General features: G+C 45.6%; 1 protein-coding gene across 13 annotated transcripts in view; it reads left to right on the top strand.

Annotated features, from left to right (window-relative positions):
• The window catches only part of bbx (BBX high mobility group box domain containing), an 82,220-nt gene that overhangs the window by 17,481 nt on the left and 43,184 nt on the right, over positions 1–21,555 (top strand). For 12 of the 13 annotated variants that reach the window (XR_014090999.1, XR_014090998.1, XR_014090997.1 and 9 more), the window contains one exon: positions 18,179–18,244. The exons of the other annotated variant lie outside the window; for it this stretch is intronic. Coding sequence is in view for 8 of the 12 variants with exons in the window: in XM_081615890.1 (XP_081472016.1) it covers positions 18,179–18,244 (66 nt within the window). In the remaining 4 variants the exon portion in view is untranslated. The remainder of the gene's footprint in view (positions 1–18,178; positions 18,245–21,555) is intronic. 13 annotated transcript variants of the gene reach the window in all.

Raw genomic sequence — 21,555 nt, 5'->3', positions numbered from 1 at the left:
AGTAGTTTTAAATTATTGGGGGTACTATGACAAAATTATATATATATATATATATATATATATATATATATATATGCCAGAAGGCGTGCTTGTGCCCCTCTGCAATAATGTTTAGCTAAATATAATAATTTAGCAAAATAAACTAGTCTGGCTGCCCTCAGTCTAATAATGACTCAGTTTCTTTGCCTCCATGTTGTTCAGACACCGGTTCCATGGTCAGGGGCGGATCTGTGCCCTCTAACTAACAAATTATGGGCAAGAATATTTTTATTCACAAACTTAATACACTGGTTTGTGAATAAAAATTTAGGTCTGATGATGACTTTAGAAAAACTGTTTCTATATAAATTTTCGTAATTGTCCTCGCAATAACGGGAAAAAACTCGCCTCACCTCTAAACATAGAAATGCTTCCGCCAGAGAAAACTTCTGACTTTAACTTAATCAGGCTTTTAAATGCCCGGTTTGCTACAGGCAGTCTGAGTCGGTCCCACTGACAGAAAATGTCTGTCTTTATATCAGATATCCTGATATAAGACACGATACTGCAACTGTCACCGCGAGTCACGTCACACCTCCAAGGCCCGGTACCACCTGGTACCACCTGCTCTCTGTTCACTCTGCTTCTCCTTAACGTTACTACCAGGCAGGTTAAAGCCACTTCTGATGGGATCTGGGCTGGAGGTGAGCAGCTGTAAATAGAAGTTATTGCAGAACCTCAAGTGTTAAAGGAAGATTTGGCCCATACCAATTGGAGTTCACAAAACAATCGGCAAAAAATACTGTAGCAATAATTAGAACCGCAGCATAAAGCCAAACATGCCACAATTAAATGAATCAAAATGTCCCCAAAGCATCTGCAGACTGGCATAAGGGCCACCGGGGGATTCCATGTGAATTCAGAGATGCCCATCGCAGTGGCTGTTCATGCAGGGCCGGCCCAAGGTAATATGGGGCCTTAGACATGCCGCTCGCAGCTTCTTTTTGAACGCCCTGTTTACACCAATGTCCAGCGGTTGGAGTTCTTTTGTTAATCCTCCCGGAATGACGGCAAACTCCAAATTAGTTTGCTTCACTTCCTTTTTCACAGTGCAGTGAGATGGGCGCGCATGGAGTCGCAGATGAACTGGGACGGTGATGCGTGGAAAAACCTATCTGGTTTTTACCGAGGCGTATGCTGTAGAACTCGGACAACAAGTCTCTGATTGGTTTATTGCTGCTGGCGTACATACTTAACGTATTACGTAATGTCCTCTAATTGGTTTATCGCTGCCAGCGTACGTACTGTACACTTTACGTTTCTGTGTCAGGGACAGATTTTGGAATTCGATGCACACATAAGGCGCACCGGATTATAAAGCGCACTGCTGATTTTTGAGAAAATTTAAGGTGCTTTTAGGTGCGCCTTATAGTCCGGTAAATACGGTACATTTGCTTTGCATTGTCCCCACATGATGGCAACAATATAGTATGATCCAATTAAATTCTTGATTAATATGGGCTGTTGCTATGTTGTTGTACGGTGTTTTAAGATCTTGTTCAATGTGCCCCTTTTTAACTTTGAGCCCTTGCCCCTCCAAAGGTCTCTGCACTGCCCTGATCTTGGCTGTGTGTAGAACTGCACATTTCTGGACTGAGATGTCTGATGTTGTTCCTTGGATCTGTTTTAGCCACTGCTCCAGTTTGGGAGTGACTGCCCCGAGGGCCCCGATGACCACAGGCACCACTGTGGTCTTCACCTTCCAGGCTTTTTCCAGTTCCTCTCTGGGTTAGGGTTAGGGTTATTTCTCCAGTTTCTCGTGCTCCTTTTTCCTGATGTTGCAATCACTTGGCATTGCTACATCCCCCATAACAGCTTTCCTTTGTTGTTTATCCACCACCACAATGTCTGGTTGGTTCACCATTACTATTTTGTCTGTCTGAATCTGGAAGTCCCACAGGATCTTAGCTCGGTCACTCTCCACCACCTTTGGGGGTGTTCCCCACTTTAATCATGGCTTCCAGTCCATATTTTGCACAGATGTTCCTGTACACTATGCCCGCCACTTGGTTATGTAGTTCCATGTACACTTTCCCTGCCAGCTTGTTGCACCCTGCTGTTATGTGCTGGACTGTCTCGGGGTCCTCCTTGCACAACCTACACCTTGGGTCTTGTCTGGTCTGAGCCTCTATTGCTCTGGTGTTTAGGGCCTGTTCCTGTGCAGCCAGGATGAGTGCCTCTGTGCTGTCCTTGAGTCCAGCTTTTTCCAGCCATTGGTAGGATTTCCTGATATCAGTCACTTCAGTTATTTGTCGGTGGTACATCCCATGTAGGGGCTTGTCCTCCCATGATGGTACCTCCAGCACCTCATCCTCTGTTCTCCATTGTCTGAGACATTCGCTGACCACATCGTCTGTTGAGGCTTTGTCCTTGATGTATTTATGGATCTTGGATGTTTGATCCTGGACAGTGGCTCTCACACTCACTAGTCCTCTGCCTCCTTCCTTACGGCTTGTGTACAGTCTCAGGGTGCTGGGTTTGGGGTGGAACCCTCCATGCATGGTTAGTAGTCTTAACATTCATGGTCTTTATCTCCTCCTTTGACCAGCTACTTATTCCTGCAGGGTATCTGATTACTGGTAAGGCATAGCTGTTTATCGCACGGATCTTGTTCTTGCCATTGAGCTGGCTTCTCAGGACTTGCCTTATTAGTTGGAGGTATTTAGCTGTGGCTCTTTTCCTTGTGACCTCATCAAGGTTTCCATTTGCTTGTGGTATTCCCAGGTACTTGTAACTGTCCTCAATGTCTGCTATTGTTTCTTCTGGGAGTGAGACCCCTTCTGTGTGGATGACCTTCCCTCTCTTTGTCCGACCACACTTCTCTAGTCCAAATGACATCCCAATGTCAGTGCTGTCGATCCTGGTTGTGTGGATCAGTGAGTCGATGTCTCGCTCTTGGCGTACAGCTTGATGTCATCCGTGTAGAGGAGGTGACTGATGGTGGCCCCATTCTTGAGTCAGTATCCGTAGCCATTCTTGTTGATAATTTGTCTGAGGGGGTTCAGGCCTATGCATTACAGCAGTGGGGACAGAGCGTCTCCTTGGTATATGCCACTTTGATGAACACTTGTGCAAGTGGTTTGCATTTGGCTTCAAGGGTGGTTTTCCACAGCTCCATCGAGTTTGGAATGAAGGCTCTTAGTCTTGTTGATGTTGTACATCTCTAAGCGTTCAATGATCCAAGTGTGTAACATTGAGTCATAGGCTTTCTTGTAATCAATCCAAGCCATGCACAGGTTGGTGTGTCGGGTTTTGCAGTCTCTGGCGACTGTGTGGTCTACAAGGAGTTGGTGTTTGGCTCCTCTGCTATTTATGCCAATGCCCTTCTGTGCCATAGTCATGTATTTATCCATGTGCCCGCTAGGGCTGTAGTGATAAAATAATCTCACGATACGATACACGGTATTCTGCTCATGATACGATATATATTGCGATATTCAGCAAACAATACACTTTTGCAATTTTCTGAAAGATTTTAGAGGGACAGAGTGATTTTGGGGACATTTTGTGACTGTTATAGAGTTGGATTGAATTAATTTAACTGAAAACTGATTAAAAGCACCAACTACACAATACCTGACTCTTGTTGGACATGGACACAGACTTAAAGTCGACAGCTGGACAAAATTAATTAAAGAAGTGGTGAGAAAACATGTTTCTTTTAATTGAAACAGTACAATCTGTATATTACATGCATTTGTAAAGTAAATAAAGTGCACCAAGTACCCTGCTCTGAATAGTTTGATACCTTTTTAACCTTGACACTTAACATCTGAAGGAATCACTCAAAGCCTGATGACCGAATCACTCTCCCGGCGAAGCAAGCAGTGAGTGAGCAAGGTGACAGTTGAATGTTACAATACTTGTAGATGAATATCAATTTTTTTTCTAGGAAAGAAAATATCGATATATATCGCAAAATCGATATTATTACACAGCCCTAGTGCCTGCTTATCTTAGCCCAGTGTTTCTCAACCTTTTTTGGGCCCGCGCCTGCCTAGCCTTTATCCAGGTCCTTCACTGCCCCCCACCAAAGAATTTGTAGGCTACTTTGCACTGACTATTATTTTATTATTAATATTACTATCACTATTGTAGATGTTTTGATTTTTATGCTCGTTTCTGTATGTATCATCAAAAATAATTTCCCAGAGAACAAAAAAGTCATGGGAATAGAAATTATTTTCACAAGTGTCTACGAAAAATGCAGATAGAACTGCAACTACCTTAATCATAGCTCTTCTTCTCTTTAGTGTTTCTGTCAGTTTCTGGTGGTGCAGCTCTGTGCTGCCTTCAGGAGAATGGGACATCAGAGTATCATCCATAAAATTTCACCCACATGGCATTTACTGTGCAAACCAGAGCTTTCAGTGGAAAAACAAAAGTTCCAGATCCTTTTAATGCCATACAAATATGAGACAGAAACATGGATTATATCTTTATATAATAGACCTAAATTTCCATTTAGTTTCATTTGATTGATTTAATCAATAGACCTGTCTATTGATTTATAGATTAATTGTTTTACTGGACATAAATTACAAAGAACAAATCTGGTTCTTAATCAAATCCTAACGAGTCAAATTCAAAGTGTCGTGGAGTCATCAGCCTCATGACATTAACACTGACATGAAAAATAATATTGAAGAAATAAATATCTAATGGCGCGTCCTGGGTGGGTACGTCTAATGGCGTTCCTGGGTGGGCACCCCTTTAGAAGGGGCGGAGCCCTAGAAAAATAAGCGAGTAAAACAGGAGGAGAGTTCTGGATAACTTGCTTACAGAAGCAGCCCTACAGAGGTAGAGTTGCTGGTGACTGAAAGGCCTCAGTCACCAACCTCGCAGTAACCACACGGTGTGTGGGTGAGGGGGGCTCACTGTGGATAGTTGACCACGTCCAAACAGTGAAGCTAGTAGCTAAAGCAGCTTGGACCCATCTCTGCTCTGAAGTACTAGGAGAGACTTTGGGACAGGCAACTCGAGGACAAAGACAACATGGAGAACGAGGAGGACGACGCGAGCTCGTATGTCCAGGAGATGCCAGCAATCCCACAATTTTGTTATTACACAGTAATCAGCCACGCCCCTTACACCTCCCAACTCTAACGGACTGACTACTGACCAGCTCTCCAACTAACGGGTCCGAAAAGCCTCTAATTCCTGGGTATTACCACAGCTGAATTGTAGAGGACATTTTGTTTAAGATGGCTGCGAGAGAGACACGTCTAAGCTCTAACTACCTTCAATTCGAACTTTATGACCCGCTACAGAATCGTGGACAGAATGTATCGCTTCCTGTATCGCACATCGGAGTAGCTCGCCGGTGCACGAGAACAAAAACCACATTCGTTAGCGGTAGCTCTCTCTCTATTAATAACGTGCACTTGTTACAGCTTAGATAATTTTAGAGATTCGGCGTGAGTCCCAGGGTCATTATTTATCATAACCAAAGAAACGTCTGAAGCCCCCAATTTACTAGGATCATGAACATTGATTTTACATTAACCTGAAAAACTAGTTTCTGAGTGACTTAATTAATTTAACTGTCCACAGCATCAATTTAGACTTTAGTATTTTATTAGCAAGCTTTAGCAGGGGAAAAGGACATACAGCTTCTTCAATCAAAATGAAAAAATTAAAAGATTAATATAAGTAAAATATTGGGAAATCACTCCCTACCAGTCCCTACTATCACTAACTAAAAATGAGAGGCTTTAGGATGCAGCTCCACTCGACCCCCGATGATGAGGTTAAACTTAGCAGCAGAAAACTTTAACATCAATGGACAAGGTCCCGTCTTGAGAAGGCAGAATCCCATTTAGAATAAATCCGAAGTTGAACTGGTGAGAATCCTCCATGAAATTAGTTCTTTATCCATATGCGATCTTTGTTTATTCCCCATGTCTGCTGCTGCATTGTTGAGATGGTCTTGGGTTGAGTGTATGGCGGTTGTCGAATCAGAACTCGGGTTGTGGGCAACCGGATCTTGTTCCTTTCTCGAACGGTGCGAAGTCTTCACCTCCCCGTAGTCCCGTTGCATCGCCCTTATCTTAATTCTGCATCTTCGTGTGGTCTCGACTCGAACACCGAGGAACTAAGAACCCCGTTTCTTCGTTCGCATATATTTTTTATACCTTTACAGTTCGGTGGGGCACGTACACAGTTCTTTCACTTCCCGCATCTCCGGTGCGTACTTTCCCTGACGTTAAGTGCCTTCAGTTAGCCTCGACCTTTATTCCACTCAACTTTTAACCTTCCTTGTTCTTTAAAACTTCTTGCTTCTTCTTCCTCTATCTGTACTCACACCCGGTGCAGCTATAGTCTAAAAATCTCACTACCTCTTTCCTCTCTGCTTCTGACCTTTAAAGAAAGGGTTACATGTATTTTACTCATATTTAAAACATAATAAATGCATAATGCATTTAAAAACAAAGATTACATGAGTTTCATTCAACATTAAATCATAATACAAGATTACTAGTAGCTCCAGGCTTTTGTGACCTGTTTTCTGTGTGTCCTGGAAAGATCTCAACCAGTTCCAGCCAGGTTTCATGACACCCCCTCCTTGAGATCAAACAGAGCATTTACAGAAAACACAAAGTTCAGTCAAAGGAAGTCCATCTCCTCATCATAGTCGAGCCGCAGAACGTCGTCCTCAAAACAGTCCACGGGGGAAAGTGAGGCACTCCAGGCATCCACGATGTCATACGTTGTTAGGTTTGATGGCAGAGACGGCCAGGTATCCACACCCCCTGCACCATCGGGGGGGCTCCCAACAATACTCAATGGAGGTGGATGGTTGGTTGGAGATCCCGGACCAGCCAGGCCAGCCGGTGGACCAACCAGGTCAAACGCCTCCAGTAGGCACTGCAACGCCTCGTCAACGTTGACAGGTGATGTCTGGCAGCCTCGGTCTACGCTCAGGCAGACAGGCTCCGTAATGAGTGGTGGTATTGGGTTTTGCTCGGCACTCCATATACTTCTTCCCTTTATCCTTGGCAAAACCGCGCGGTGTTGTACTGAAGATCCGTGTTGTTCTCCTACGGGATGAAGATGGCAATTATGCTGGTGCTCCAACAGCTCACATTTCCATACTTGGAGGGTCCATAGGTTACTCTTGAATGGGTAAGATGCCAGGGTCCAACGCCGATTAGATAGAAAATGATTAAAAATATAGTGGCAACAAATAGCAAAGTAAAGAGCAGTAGCAAAGTTTTTGCACAAAGGGCTTTATCCGTTATCTTGGTCAATTTTCATAGCTGGGTTCGTTCCGAGAATTCCGAGTCGTCGTCTTCAGAGTCAGTACCCCCATCGGTGTCTTGAGCACTCGCTGGATCAGGTGTACTATCCAGGCGTCTCACACGTGTCAGCTCCATATTTCTTGTTCTATTTATTGGATTAAGGATTCTCTTGGGTCCGGTTCACTTGGTGCACTGCAAATCTTATTCAAAATCTTTCTGCGGTGTCGACCAGTAGAGTTTCCTCCCACTCGTCTGGTTGCTCGCCCTCGCTGGAGTGTGGTATATACAGGAGAGGGGTAGGGCAAATCAGGTTCCAGCCCCCTCCACACCCACCTCCAGAGGAACACCCTCTAACACAGCGGCTTTGGCAACGGACCTTGGATGGCACCGCCCATGAGGCCCAGATCTCGCCAATCCAGGCCCCCGTTCCCTACGGGGTTTGGCAAGGTGATGTAAGTGTACAGTGATTATCCACTTAAAGTGAGCCTAGTTCGGTACCCCCATGTAGGTGGCATAAAAATCCTCTGATGTGGTGGGTTAGGGAAGATTCTGTCCATTTCCAATCTTAGAGGGAGACACGTGCTGTTAGACATATTGATCCAGATCTTCTTCCATCTTCACTGCCGTTTTCGCCATACCTGGCGAAGTTGTCCAAATCACGATGTCGTTCAAAGAGATTTCGCAGTAGAGTCCTTGCAGTGGCTCCAGGTAGTGAGGTCCCCACCTAAATTTTAACTCCTTTCCCTTCGTCCGTAGGTACACTGTATTAAGAATCCACGGTAGCGGTCTTGGGCAGGCGGGTGAAGTCACTGTCTCTCTGGTCGGGTCTGAAGCTACCCTTCCATTCCAAATTGGGGGTTCCACACACTCATAGTGTGAGGGATTGCTCCATGAGCGTGGAGGAGGTTCTTCTGCATCTCCCACCACCTTTACTTGTTGGTAATCAGTCGGATGAAGGTAGGTTAGGTGTTTAAAGTAGTAGGCTTCAGACAAAGGGAACGACACTGTAAAATCCTCTTGAGGCTTATCTAACAAAATGGAGCTGTGAGGGAGTCTGAGGAAAGGGCCTTTCCCTGAAAATCCAGACCAGACCTCAGAACCCACTTTAAACAACTTTTTTACAAACCAGTTCTTTGTCTTTTGTGCTTGGTGTTTCTGCTGACTCTTGGACTTGACGACTTGGTTCGTTCTCTCCGGTAAATCCATCAGTTTTTGCTTTTCCTTCTCCATTCTAATGTTGCAGTGAGCGCCTGCCAGGGTTTTGCCTTGATCTTCACTTCCGCTGGTTCCGTACACGATGCAGTGGCGAAGACGCGGCCGTCATTTACTTGGGTGGTGGACACTCCAACTGAGTAGATCCCCCTGTATGGGATGGCAACCATCCACACCGACACTTGTACTCGCCGGGTGGAGCTTGGGTCAGAGGGCGTATCTATTCTCTGAGCCAACCCTCCCGGCACCTGCAATACTCCATCACGGAAATTTGACTCTGCCGTAACCATGTAAAGGGCCGATTTTTCCTTGGGCCTTGCAGCGTTGTTCCCCCAGCCGTCCAGCTTGGTGGTGAAGAAGTATAGATCCGTAGTACGCATGCCATGCTCCCGCGGGACGTCTGGTAAATCATTTGCTGGTATGGTGGAATCATGTATAACTTCGAGTATCAGATGTGCCCATGTGGTCAATTCCCACGAGCCCTTCCAGCCCCCCATCTCGGCCAGCACGAGATGTCCATGTCTGAAAGCTCTTCTAGGGCTGCAGATAGTGGGAAGAGAATCTCATCTCGATGTACCCTGAAAACCAGGGGATGCTGTGTTGCATTTACAGGGGACAGGGCGCATGAAGGTTGGCTGGGCTGTATGGCCAGGCTCTATGGACGGCCCTTCACAGGCTGTCACGTGGGCCTTCCTTGGATGTCCACGTCATGGTGCTCAGCCCCGAAGGGCCCTCTTGTGGATCGGGTGGTGCCGATGGCATAGTAGGCCAATGAGTAGGGATGGGATTGACAAAGTTGTTCAAGGGAGCCCCGTACATCTTAAATGGACGTAAAGAACTGTAAAATCTCAGTACTTGCCATCCTTCCACCTGACACACCGGACTGCGTTGTCCTGCTCTCATCCGGTCTAAACAGGGTGTGCAGTATTCAAGATTATATCCATCCCAGATGCAGCGACAATTTCCTGCCCTTTCATCCACCATTTCCCACTGTGTCTCGATGAAGAGCCTGGGTAGAACCTCCACACGGCAATCCAGACAGATCAAAATGTCCATTACCTTCACCGGGGAAACAAGCAGGGTCCCAAGAACTTTATCTTTTGCAGCAACGTGTCGCAGCTTGTCTCGCCTGGTCCCTCTCAATAGAGGGGGAGTTGATTGGGCTGCAGGCAAACCGGGCAATTATGGTTGTTCCAGGCCTGTCCGATCTCCACCGCCTTGGTGCTCCATCTGTTGGTGTTAGCATTTTTAGCTATCCAGTTCTTAACCAATCCAATGGTGCGTTCAACTATCCCGTTGGCTTGTGGGGTGTAGGGCGGCGAGTAAACTCGCATTACTCCAAACTTCTGACACCACTGGTCCACCTATGAGTTACGGAAATGAGTCCCATTATCCGTGCGCAGCTCTTTTGGGATTCCCAGGGCACTGCACACTTCCTCCAGCATGCCGACAACACTGCTGCCGTTTGCTTTCCTGGCTGCTTTCACAGTAACGAATCCCGACATAGAATCTACAAGCACTAGGAGATATCGCTCAGCTTTCCTCCCATTCACCCCCATGGGGCCTGCACATCCATGCAGACTGAGCCCCAGGGGACGGTGCTCTTGATGGTCAACCCCTCCATCCGCTGCCCTCGGCGGCCTGCGTTGTATTGACCACACACCTCGCAGCCCCTTAGCACGCGTTGGACCTCTCTCACCGGGATCCAAAGGTCTTGTTCCACCAGTTCCTCACGTGTAAGTCGTACGCCTGCATGAACTAAGGCCTCATGCACGCCTCGCACGACCTCGTACACGTGTTCCTTTGGGACCTCCCTTCCCTTGGGAGTACTGTCCCACTTCTCGATTCCGACAAAGATGACCTTCCTTTGTTGGACATAGCTGTCCACCTCCTCGTTCCCACGCCAATGAGCTGCCTCATGTGTGTGAGCTCTTTGATGCTCAATCTTGAGCTCCAGATGCATTCTCAATTCAGCAATCTTCTTCCACAAGTCCGTGTGTGCCACTGGCTTTCCCTTGGCGGTTTCAAATCCATTTTCTCCCCAAATGGAAAGATCCTCTCTCAGGGCTTGAGCACAATAGTAGCTGTCTGTCACTAACCTTGCTTTCTTGATCTTCCTTTTGAAGGCCGATGAACACCACCCTCAATGTGGTGAATAAACTTCGGTCCTAAATCCCCACAGTCATTCTTGAACTTTGCCACATGCGCTGTAGAGATGATCTTACGCAGCTTCTCTTTCCTAGCTGGGGAGAAGTCACTCTTATAATTTTTGTTCAGTCACTGCGGCTACATCAACAGTCTTATACCAGCCGTGGGTGTCTAGGTCCGATGATGTGGGTCCGACTCACCAGCCTGGCTTTTAAGTCGATCAGCCGTCTCTTCAGCGCGCGGTTGCTTTTCTTCTTTTTGTTCAGATTCTCTAAGTCCTTCACTATTAGCAGGTTATTGGGGCCTTTTATCCACATTATTCCTTTCCAGGTCCTATATGGCATTTTTTCTACTTTTCTACTCTGACAGTTGGCTCACTTCCCTCCTTGTTACCATGATTTTAGCCTCTAACCGTCTTTTCCATGGTGGAAAAGACGGTTTAAGATCCACCATGAGAGCCATAAGGTGGATCTTATGGCTCTTATGGTTGCTCTTATAGCCAAGCATCTCCTGGATCACTGATGCCGAGTTGTACATCAGCTCATTGGTTTCTGTTATGGTGTTGGGAGGGTTCGTTCTCAATGCTGCAATCACATCTTCAATGAGACTTTCTGATGGTACTTCACCCAGCCGTTGTAATTGGCGTCAGGGTTGTCTGGTGTTCATTCTGTCCACGATTCTATCTCTGAGGTCAATTGCTATCTCCTTCAGCTTTGACGGTTTGTTCATTACCGTGGCTACATACCCAATCTCTGGACTGGAAGTTGGAGTTAACTCCCCTCTGACCCGGTGTCCTGGCTCCCCCTTGCTATAGCATTTGTGTTGTACCTCGTCAATCTCAAGTTGTGGTAGCAGTTGCCGTTTGCGGATGTTGGACGCTGAGCTACTAGTTGTTTGGCAATTAGTGTTGACTGGTGATCAACATTAATTGATGAGTAGTAGAATTCCAACAGATCCATGTTTTCACCTCTAGCCCATTTTCATCAAGGTGTTCTGGTTCCCCAGCACCTGACACAGACCTTGTTTGGCCGGGCGATGTCTGAGCCGGCATATCGTGCATATCAATGGTAGTAGCGCAAAGGGTCTTGCCTAAGGACCCACACTGGATAGCTCGATTTGACTGTTGTATCCTTGTCCCGGCCTGGAATCAAATCAGTCTGGTGAGTTATCCATATATATATATATATATATATATATATATATATATATGTATAGGACATATATGGTCCTCATCCATATATGAGGACCAAACGTTGGACACGGGCGTTTGGTTGGACACAGGTTCTAGAGGAATCACCTCAAACCAGATGTTGAACTGGATTTTATTTCAATGTCATTTGTGAATGTTAGAGCCTCATTTTCAACAGTGTAGCTATAAAGGTTGAAAAAGGTAATTATTTTGGAGAAAGTTTCATCAACATCAATATTTCCACTAAATAAGAGGCAAAATAGAGCAGCAGACAGCCGCTTCCCTCTCTTGCAGGTACTGCGTACCCCCGCTAAATCTTTTAGGAGTACGCAGTACCCGACAATCCCCGCCTATTTTCACCCCTGGGTATAAGTGATGCTATGTTTTCTGGCAAAATGGAAAAATTATCTGGCAATAAATTCACCTACTGTATTTTACGCACTATAAGGTACACCATATTAAAAGGCGCATAGAATAGATGCTTCAGTTTCGGTTGCCAATTTGTTCCATACTCTATTATTAGACATCCACATTTGTAAAGAAGTGGTCCCCGAGTACTTTATATAGTAGTCTGCCCCAGTTGTTGTTTCACTCACAGTTTTGGTTTGATATTGTGCCCAACTGCGGATGATGTGGTCCTGTTGGCTTCATCGGAACGTGATCTGCAGCTCTCACTGGAGCAGTTTCCAGCCGAGTGTGAAGCGGCCGGGATGAGGCTCAGTGCCTCCAAATCCGAGGCCATGGTCTTGAGCCGGAAAAGGGTAGAGTGCCTTCTCCGGGTCAGGGGGGTCATCCTGCCTCAAGTGGAGGAGTTTAAGTATCTGGGGATCTTGTTCACGAATGAGGGAAGAAGGGAACGGGAGATCGACAGGCGGATTGGGGCAGCGTCTACTGTGAAGCGGGCGCTGTACCGGTCCGTCGTGGTGAAGAGAGAGCTGAGCCAAAAAGCGAAGCTCTCGATTTACCGGTCGATCTACGTTCCCACCCTCATCTATGGTCATGAGCTTTGGGTCATGACCGAAAGAACGAGATCACGGGTACAAGCGGCCGAAATGGGTTTCCTCCACAGGGTGGCTGGGCTCTCCCTTAGGGTGAGAAGCTCGGTCATCCGGGAGGGACTCAGAGTAGAGCCGCTGCTCCTCCACGTCGAGAGGAGCCAGTTGAGATGGCTCGGGCATCTGGTAAGGATGCCTCCTGGACGCCTCCCTGGTGAGGTGTTCCGGGCACGTCCCACCGGGAGGAGGCCTCGGGGAAGACCCAGGACACGCTGGAGGGATTACGTCTCTCGGCTGGCCTGGGAACGCCTTGGGATTCCCCCGGAGGAGCTGGAAGAAGTGGCTGGGGAGAGGGAAGTCTGGGCCTCCCTTCTGAAGCTGCTGCCCCCGCGACCCGACCCCGGATAAGCGGAAGAAGATGGATGGATGGATTGTGCCCAACTGCTTTCTGGGTAACACAAACCAACCGATACGCTGCAGCCGCAGTCTCTGTCTTTCTTCCCCCGTCCCTCCCCCCAGGCTTTAAATGTATTATCAAACTTTATTAACAAACCAGCGTTCAGACAACTATCCCAGCATGCACCGCGCACTTCTTCTTCTACGGGGGAAAATGAAGTCGGCGGCTGCTTACTGTAGTTGTTAGACCTGTTGTGGCTCAATATTGGTCCATATATAAGGTGCACCGGATTATAAGGCGCACTGTCGGCATTTGAGGACATTGAAGGTCTTTAGGTGCGCCTTATAGTACGGAAAATACGGTAATTCAGACATAATAGGCATATTTTAATACATATCTAAAATCTTTTTCTTTTAGGCTTTTGTTCAGTGTGAGAGTTTATTGTCTGGTGCAGCTTGAGCGGCACTCCGTCTGTGAAATATTGCAACCAGTAGCGTGTAGCGGCGGCCCAAGAGCCAGAGCAGAACCAGCGTCTTACACCATCAGCTTGAAGACTTGAATTACTTTTCGGGTTATTTGTTTAGCTTTCTGACCATGATGCTAATCCGGGTGAGTGTTGGTAGTTGAATGCTGCTTTACCTGCTATCTGGCCGCTCTGGATGTCATTTTTTTGTCCTGCAGTGTGCCTCAATGTAGCCAAACTCCATCAAGTTTTTTAAATGCCATATTAAATTTGTGTTGTGTTGCTGCATTTTGACATGCTTCACCCCTGAGGTAATTTTCCACCGCAACATGCATCCATTCATTCTCAGAATGTCATAGTTCCACAAGACAGGATTTGTTGCCCCGCGCTTGTGCAGTGTGAAGGAAAGAGGAGATTAGATGCACACGCAGGCTGCGAGGTGAGGTAATTGTGATCGGTTTTGGTGATCGGCAACAAGAGACGGTGATAGGCAATCACCGATCATACACTTTTTCATGGAAATTCAGCCGATCGATTGGCACACCTCTAGTGAGACGTTTGTGGAAGGAAACCCAAAAGGTTTGACATTTAAAGAAGTTATCGTTGATACTGACCAAATGTATATAAACACTTGAATTCGAGGAAAGTTGGAAAAAATATTCTAAAAATGTTCTGGCCAAGTTTTCTGGCATTTAGTAAAAATAAATAATTTTGGTAATTCTAACTAAGCTAAAACAGGTCAAGTTTGGTCTGATGCTGATTAGTGAACTGATAGAAACTAATCAAAACAATGGTCTTGTGTCTTTCTACTCGGTGTAAATATTTGATTTCAAATATTTACATCTTTTACACTGTCAAATTATGGATTTGACAGAATTATATGTGACTACAATCTAATAGCTTGCCACCATCAGAGTGTGAATGTGCGTGAATGAATGTAGTGTGAAGTGATGTGGGATCTTCTGGACTTGATAAAACACTATAAAAATCCAGGCCATTTACCATTTTACTGAAAGTTTCAGTTTAAATATGTGCACTTTTAAAAACTCACTGGGTAATATTGAAATGTAAATTATTTCAGTTATGTTTTTCATCTTTTAAGCAAGTTTTAATTAACAGCTTCAACCGTTTGGATTCATCAAGAGCCAGCTAATTTCATTGCTTTGACATAGTAAAAGCTGAAATCTTTTTCCAAGATGGCGCATAGACGCTGCGGCTCGTGGCTCTCTTTCCCAGTGCTCTTTTTGCTTGTTTTTGTTGTTGTTTTTTTTGTATGTTTGTGCACTATCGGCTCAATGCACACCAATACACCCGCCAGAATCTTCTGAACATCTGTGAGCAGCTCCAAATATGTATTTTGAGTGACTTTCACTACAGGCACAACATCCCCAAAGAAATAGTGAGACCGCCAGGCTCCCCATGGATTACTGCCCTGCCTAGGAGTCGACGCAGAAGGAGAAGGGAGAGGAAGCAGAAGCAGGGCTGCAGGTCTGGTGTCATGCGTCGGCTCAGAGAACAACCTCACAAGCCACCTCTTCCAAGCTTGTATCTCTCCAACGCCAGATCCCTGGTTAACAATTCTGTCTATCTGGAACTAGAAATCGCTGCAAACCACTATGTTTGCCACTGTTGTGTCTTGATCATTACTGAAAGCTGGTGTCACCCTGGAATTCCAGATTCTAGCATCCAGCTAGCAGGCCATACTCTGTTACGTGCGGATAGAACAAAAGACTTCGGTAACAGCAGAGGAGGGGGGTTCTGTGTTTACGGGTATGAGAACTGGTGCTACAACGGGACAATAATAGGCACACACTGTTCCTAAAGTGTAGGCCCTTCTTCCTACCCAGAGAGTTCACAGTAGTGGTTATAACGGCAGTTTATTTACCAACGGACGCCAATGTAAACACTCCACTCTCTCTCTGAATACCATAAATGAGCAACAGTGGGCTCACCCCGACGGTGTTCACATAATAGCAGGAGACTTTAACAAGGCCAACTTGAAAACTGTGCTCCCAAACTTCTACCATGTCAAGTGTTCTATTAGAGGGAAGTACACGCTGGACCATGTTTACTCCAACATCAAACACGAATACAGAGCCACACAGCTCCCAAATCTTGGTCAGTCAGATCATTTCTCACTCCTGGTTTCCCCAGCCTACACCTCCCTCAGGTGCGGTGCCAGGCCCATCATAAAAACTGTTACAACTTGGTCTGAAAGTTCACTTCTCAAACTGAAAGACTGCTTTGAACAGACTGCCTGGGACTTATTTGAACAGCAGGAGCTGGAAACATTCACAGATATGGTACTGGACTACATCAAGTTCTGCATTGGAAATGTGACTGAGGAGAGAACCATTCGTGTTTTCCCCAACCAGAAACCCTGGATGACCACCCAGGTCCGCTCACTCCTCAGGGTCCGCGATGCTGCTTTTCGGTCAGGTGACAGAGCTATGTTCAGGGCTGCTCGAGCCGACCTGAAAAGAGGAATAAAATCTGCAAAGACGGACCACAAGAAGACCATAGAGTCCCACCTGACCAGTAACAACTCGAGGGAGGTGTGGAAAGGCATCCAAGACATCACAAACAACAAAGGCAAGAAAAGTCACAACAGGAGACCTGAGCGCACCGCTACCAGAGGAGCTAAACTGCTTCTTTGCAAGCCTTGGAACATTACAACAGCACTCACCTGCTCAGGCCCTAAATCCATCCCCAACGGGCTCTTGCACCACTCCACTTACACCTTTCACTGTACAGGAGTATGATGTTAAGAGGGTGCTCCTGGCAGTGAACCCCAAAAAGGCTACTGGTCCAGACCTAGCAAGGTGCTCAGAACATGTTCATATCAACTTGCTCCCATCTTTACCAGAATTTTCAACCTCTCTCTGGCCCAAGCAGTTATTCCGTTCTGTCTAAAATCAGCCATTATTGTCCAAGTGCTGAAGAAGTCTCCAATTAACAGCACAAATGATTACCGCCCTGTGGCCCTCACTCCAGTAATCATGAAGTGCTTCGAGAGACTGGTTCTCGAGCATATCAAAAACTACCTACCTCCTGACTTCGACTGGCACCAGTTCGCATATCGAACAAACAGATCCACAGAGGACGCCGTAGCCTTAGCTCTCCACTTTGCACTGAGCCATCTGGAGCAACAGGAGAGCTATGTCCGAATGCTCTTTGTGGATTATAGCTCAGCCTTTAATGCTATAATTCCGGATATTCTCCAAACCAAACTGGTCACCCTTGGTCTCCCCCCTCTTACATGCACATGGATAAAAGACTTCCTCACCAATCTGTCCCAGATTGTGAGACTTGGCCTACACCTCTCCTCTACTCATTTGCTGAGCACTGGCTCGCTACAGGGCTGTGTGCTGAGCCCTCTGCTGTACTGCCTCTACACCCATGACTGCAGTCCGACCCACAACAATAACCTCATCATCAAATTTGCTGATGACACTACAGTAGTTGGACTCATATTAAAGGGAGATGAAACAGCCTACAGACATGAGATCCTGAAACTGATAGCCTGGTGTTCAGCAGACAATCTTGTTCTGAACACCAAGAAAACCAAAGAGATCATTGTCATTTTCAGGAAGCACTGCACTGACCCAGCCTCCCTTTACATCAATGACAAGTGTGTAGAGAGGGTCCACTCATTCCGGTTCCTTGGCGTCCTCATCACAGCTGGCATCGACTGGAAAGAGAACATCACAACAATCACCAAAAAGGCTTAGCAGTGCCTACACCTCCTGAGAGTGCTTGGAAAGCACAATCTGGACCCCAAACTGCTGCTGACCTTCTACTGCTCATCCATTGAGAGCTTGCTGACGTATTGTATCACAGTATGGTACGGTAGCTGCACCGTGGCAGACAGAGAGAGGCTTCAGAAGGTTGTCAAAGCAGCACAGAGAATCATTGGCTGCCCTCTTCCCTCCATGCTGGACATTTACACCTCATGGTGCCTTAACAGAGCAAAAAACATCCTGAAGGACAACTCCCACCCTGGCTTCAAACTGTTTGACCTGCTGCCCTCCAGGAAGCGCTACAGGTGCTTTAGGACAAGGACAAACAGATTCAAAAACAGTTTCTTCCCAAAAGCTGTAACAATCCTAAATTCACACATGCACTGACTTATCCCCTCCTCCCCCCACCCTCCCCGGTACCTACCTACAGTGTAACTACTTGCGATATTTACTGTGCAATATTTACACTATGCAACAACACTACCTCTGTGCAATAGTTCTATATATTTTATATTTATTCATATTCTGTATTTTTTAAATTTGGTAAATTTTTGTATACATTTTACGTGCACTTCTTTTCAATGTACCTGTCTGCACTGGAAAAAGGGCTTTTCATTTTGTTGTACACTTGTATAATGATAATAAAATGTATTCTATTCTATTCTATTATTCAGTCTGTTAGAATCAAACTGAATTGTTGTATAATACCAGGAAGGAACATGATGGAGAACTGATTATGTCATGGTGTGTTCAGTCTTCCTTGTCAGGGACCCTTGAAGGAAAACCATACAGACAGTCAGCTCTCTTCCAGCTTGCAGAGGTAAGTGAATCATCTTTAAAAGATGCATGTTAAATTAATTGTCATAAAGACAATGACGTAACCATGTCTCAGTATCTAAAATCTGAGTACTTGAATAAGAAGGGCAGTGGTGGGAAGTAACGAAGTACAAGTACTTCGTTACTGTACTTAAGTACAATTTTCGTGTATCTGTACTTTACTTAAGTAGATTTAATAATGGATACTTTCTACTTTTACTCCACTACATTTTACAGTAAGTATCTGTACTTTCTACTTCACTACATTTCTACAAAACTGTCGCGTTACTCGTTACATCCAAGTCGCATTGTGTTTTTTTTTCCCTTAAAATGTGAAGTTCAGGGACTTAAGGTGGCGCCGTAAAATCCAAGCAATAACGTGACGTAGTGTCTGTTGTCACCCATCGGCTCCCCCTTTACTCGCACGCGGAGCTCCAAGACATGCGCAGTGGTTTCCTCTGAGCGTCAGTAATATAATAGTACAGAAGCGCTGCATAAATCATAAGATATGGCGACATGTAAAATCAGCAGCGCTTCGCTTTCACAGACGGTGGGGACTTCGTCCAATTTTTAACGTCACTTGGAAGGAAAGCTTAAAGAAAGGTAAGCTCCGTGGACGTGATGCTAGCAAAGCTAGCTGTATTGACTGAGACACATGTTGCATCTGCGATGACTGACATGTCGCAGATATGGGACAACGCTGTGACCAAAGTGCAATATTGTAATATGACATTCATGGACGATCCGATTCTTCTGGACGGATCTTGACTAAGTCCTATAGTGCTGAAGCCTCAGTGAGAGCCGTTCTTTGTTCTCTTAATGCTCTGCGTACACTGCAGTAGCTATTTTATTTCATTAAAATATCTTTATATTTAATTGGCGAATAAATAAAACAAGAACGTAGGAACGCACAGCATGCTCATTGCTCTTTGTTTTCGTCACCTGTCATGGTGGCAGACATTGCAGCAGGAGGGAGGATGAGAACAGTCACAATGCTCCTCCTGGGCCTTGGACAGTGTTCATAGTTGAGCGTTGTTAATTGCTATGTTTAATGGTGCAGACAATTATTATTTCTGACATTGGCAATATGGGCAACCGCCCAGGGTGTTATTTTTTTAGGGATGGCAGGAGACCTCTGTGTATTGTGGCACAGAGATGAAAGCAAAACAGAATGAAGAGTTTGAATTGTCTCTGGTTAAATTTATTTCAGCTCTAAGTATTTAATATCTAGGTGGGAAAGTGAATCTTTCAGATCAATTTGAGAAGCAGTTTTGATAGGTGCACTTAATTTTATTGTCATGTAGCACGGGGTGCTGGTTTTGATTTGATCTTGGGTTCAGTGGTCTAGACTACAACTCTGCTATGAGGCTCCTTGGTTCCATGTCCTCCTCTGCCAGTTGGATTTCTTTAAAAATGTGTGGCAAAAAAAGTGAAGTTCATGTTATGTTAGGACAGGAGACGAGATGTTTCCATCCCTGAAATTATGATGCATAGAATCACATATCTAAGTCTAAACTATGTTACAGAGTAAACTCAATAAAAACATGCTTTATCTGTGGCATATGATCGGTACACTTAATGATATTAGTGATTAGGCAATGCATTAGCAAGTACTTTTACTTTTAATACTTAAGTATTTTTAAAAACCAGTACTTTTTTACTTTTACTTAAGTAAAATGTTAATGTGGTACTTTGACTTTTACTTGAGTACATTTTTGTCTGTGTATTTGTACTTTTACTTAAGTACATTTTTTGAGTACTTTCTCCATCACTGAAGAAGGGTTAGGAAGGTCAAAATATTGTTGACAACAACGCTTCATTAATCCATGTTTTTGCAGGTAATGGCATACATGAGATTTGATCGACTAAATCTCCATATGGAGATCAATCTTTTAGGACCTTTTAGGAATAATATTTAAACTTGGACTTTCACAGATTTCCAAAATAGCCCATCTGATGAATAGTGATATGTGTATCTAGAACTTCGATAGAATGTCGGATAGTCAAACCTTGGTTTCAGGAAGAGCAGTGTGGTTTTCATCCTGGTTGTGGAACACTAGACCAGCTCTACACCCTCAGCAGGTGTAGAGCTGGAGGGTGCATGGGAGTTCGCCCAACTGGTCTATATGTGTTTTGTGGAGTTGGAGAAGAAGTTTGACCGTGTCCCTTGGGGGACTTTGTGGGGAGTTCTCCAGGAGTATGGGGTACCGAGCCCTTTGACCGGTGTCAGAGTGCGGTCCACATTGCCAGCAGTAAGTCAGGCTTGTTTCCGTTGAGAGTTTTACTCCGCCAGGGCTGCCCTTTGTCACCGATTATGTTAATTATTTTTATGGACAGAATTTTTAGGCGCAACCAAGAGGGGATCCATTATGGTGGCCTTAGGATCTCTGCTTTTTGCGGATAATGTGGTCCTATTTGCTTCAACAGGTCGTGAGTGAGGGAAGACGCAGGAGATCGACAGGTGGATTGGCGCAGCGTCTGACGTGAAGCGGGCGCTGTAATGGTCCATCGTGGTGAAGATAAAGCTGAGCCAAAAAGCGAAGCTCTTGATTTACCGGTCGATCTACGTTCCTACCCTCCATCTATGGTCATGAGCTTTGGGTCATGACCGAAATAACGAGATTGCAGATGCAAGCGGCCAAAATGGGTTTTCTCCGGGTGTCTGGACTCTCCCTTAGAGATAGGGTGAGAAGTACAGTCATCCGGGAGGCACTCAGAGTAGAGCCGCTGCTCCTCCACGTCGAGAGGAGCCAGTTGAGGTGGCTCAGGCATCTAGTCTGGCTGCCTCCTCGACGCCTCCCTGGTGAGGTGTTCCGGCCACGTCCCACCAAGAGGAGGCCCCGGGGAAGACCTAGGACATGCTGGAGGGACTATTCTCGGCTGGCCTGGGAACGCCTTGCGATTCCCCCGGAAGAGCTGGAAGAAGTGGCTGGGGAGAGGGAAGTCTAGACCTTCCTTCTTAAGTTGCTACCCCCGCGACCCGACCCTGGATAAAGCGGAAGAAAATGGATTGATGGATGGATGGGTATCTAGAACTTACTATTTTTGTTCCTTGTGAGTCAATGTATTTAAAGGACACTTCAAGAACACTTTGCAGTAATTCTTGGCTAATATATTTTAAGAGTTCTGAAGTTGTATTTTTTATTTTGATGCGATATTTATCCACTAGGATCAAGTCTCACAGGAGCAAAAACCCACTATTCTTTGATATTACTAAAAAAATATTACTAAGAGTCAATTTGGTGAGATCACGGAGAGCAAACTCGGTGGGCTGGAGTACCATCACTGTCAAACACTCTGACGCTGAAGTGCCAG

Source organism: Poecilia reticulata, chromosome 14, assembly GCF_904066995.2.
Source record: "Poecilia reticulata chromosome 14, P_reticulata-male-v2, whole genome shotgun sequence".
NCBI lineage: Eukaryota > Metazoa > Chordata > Actinopteri > Cyprinodontiformes > Poeciliidae > Poecilia > Poecilia reticulata.
Note: the sequence above shows the minus strand (reverse complement) of the source record. Positions and strands in the feature narration are given on the sequence as shown.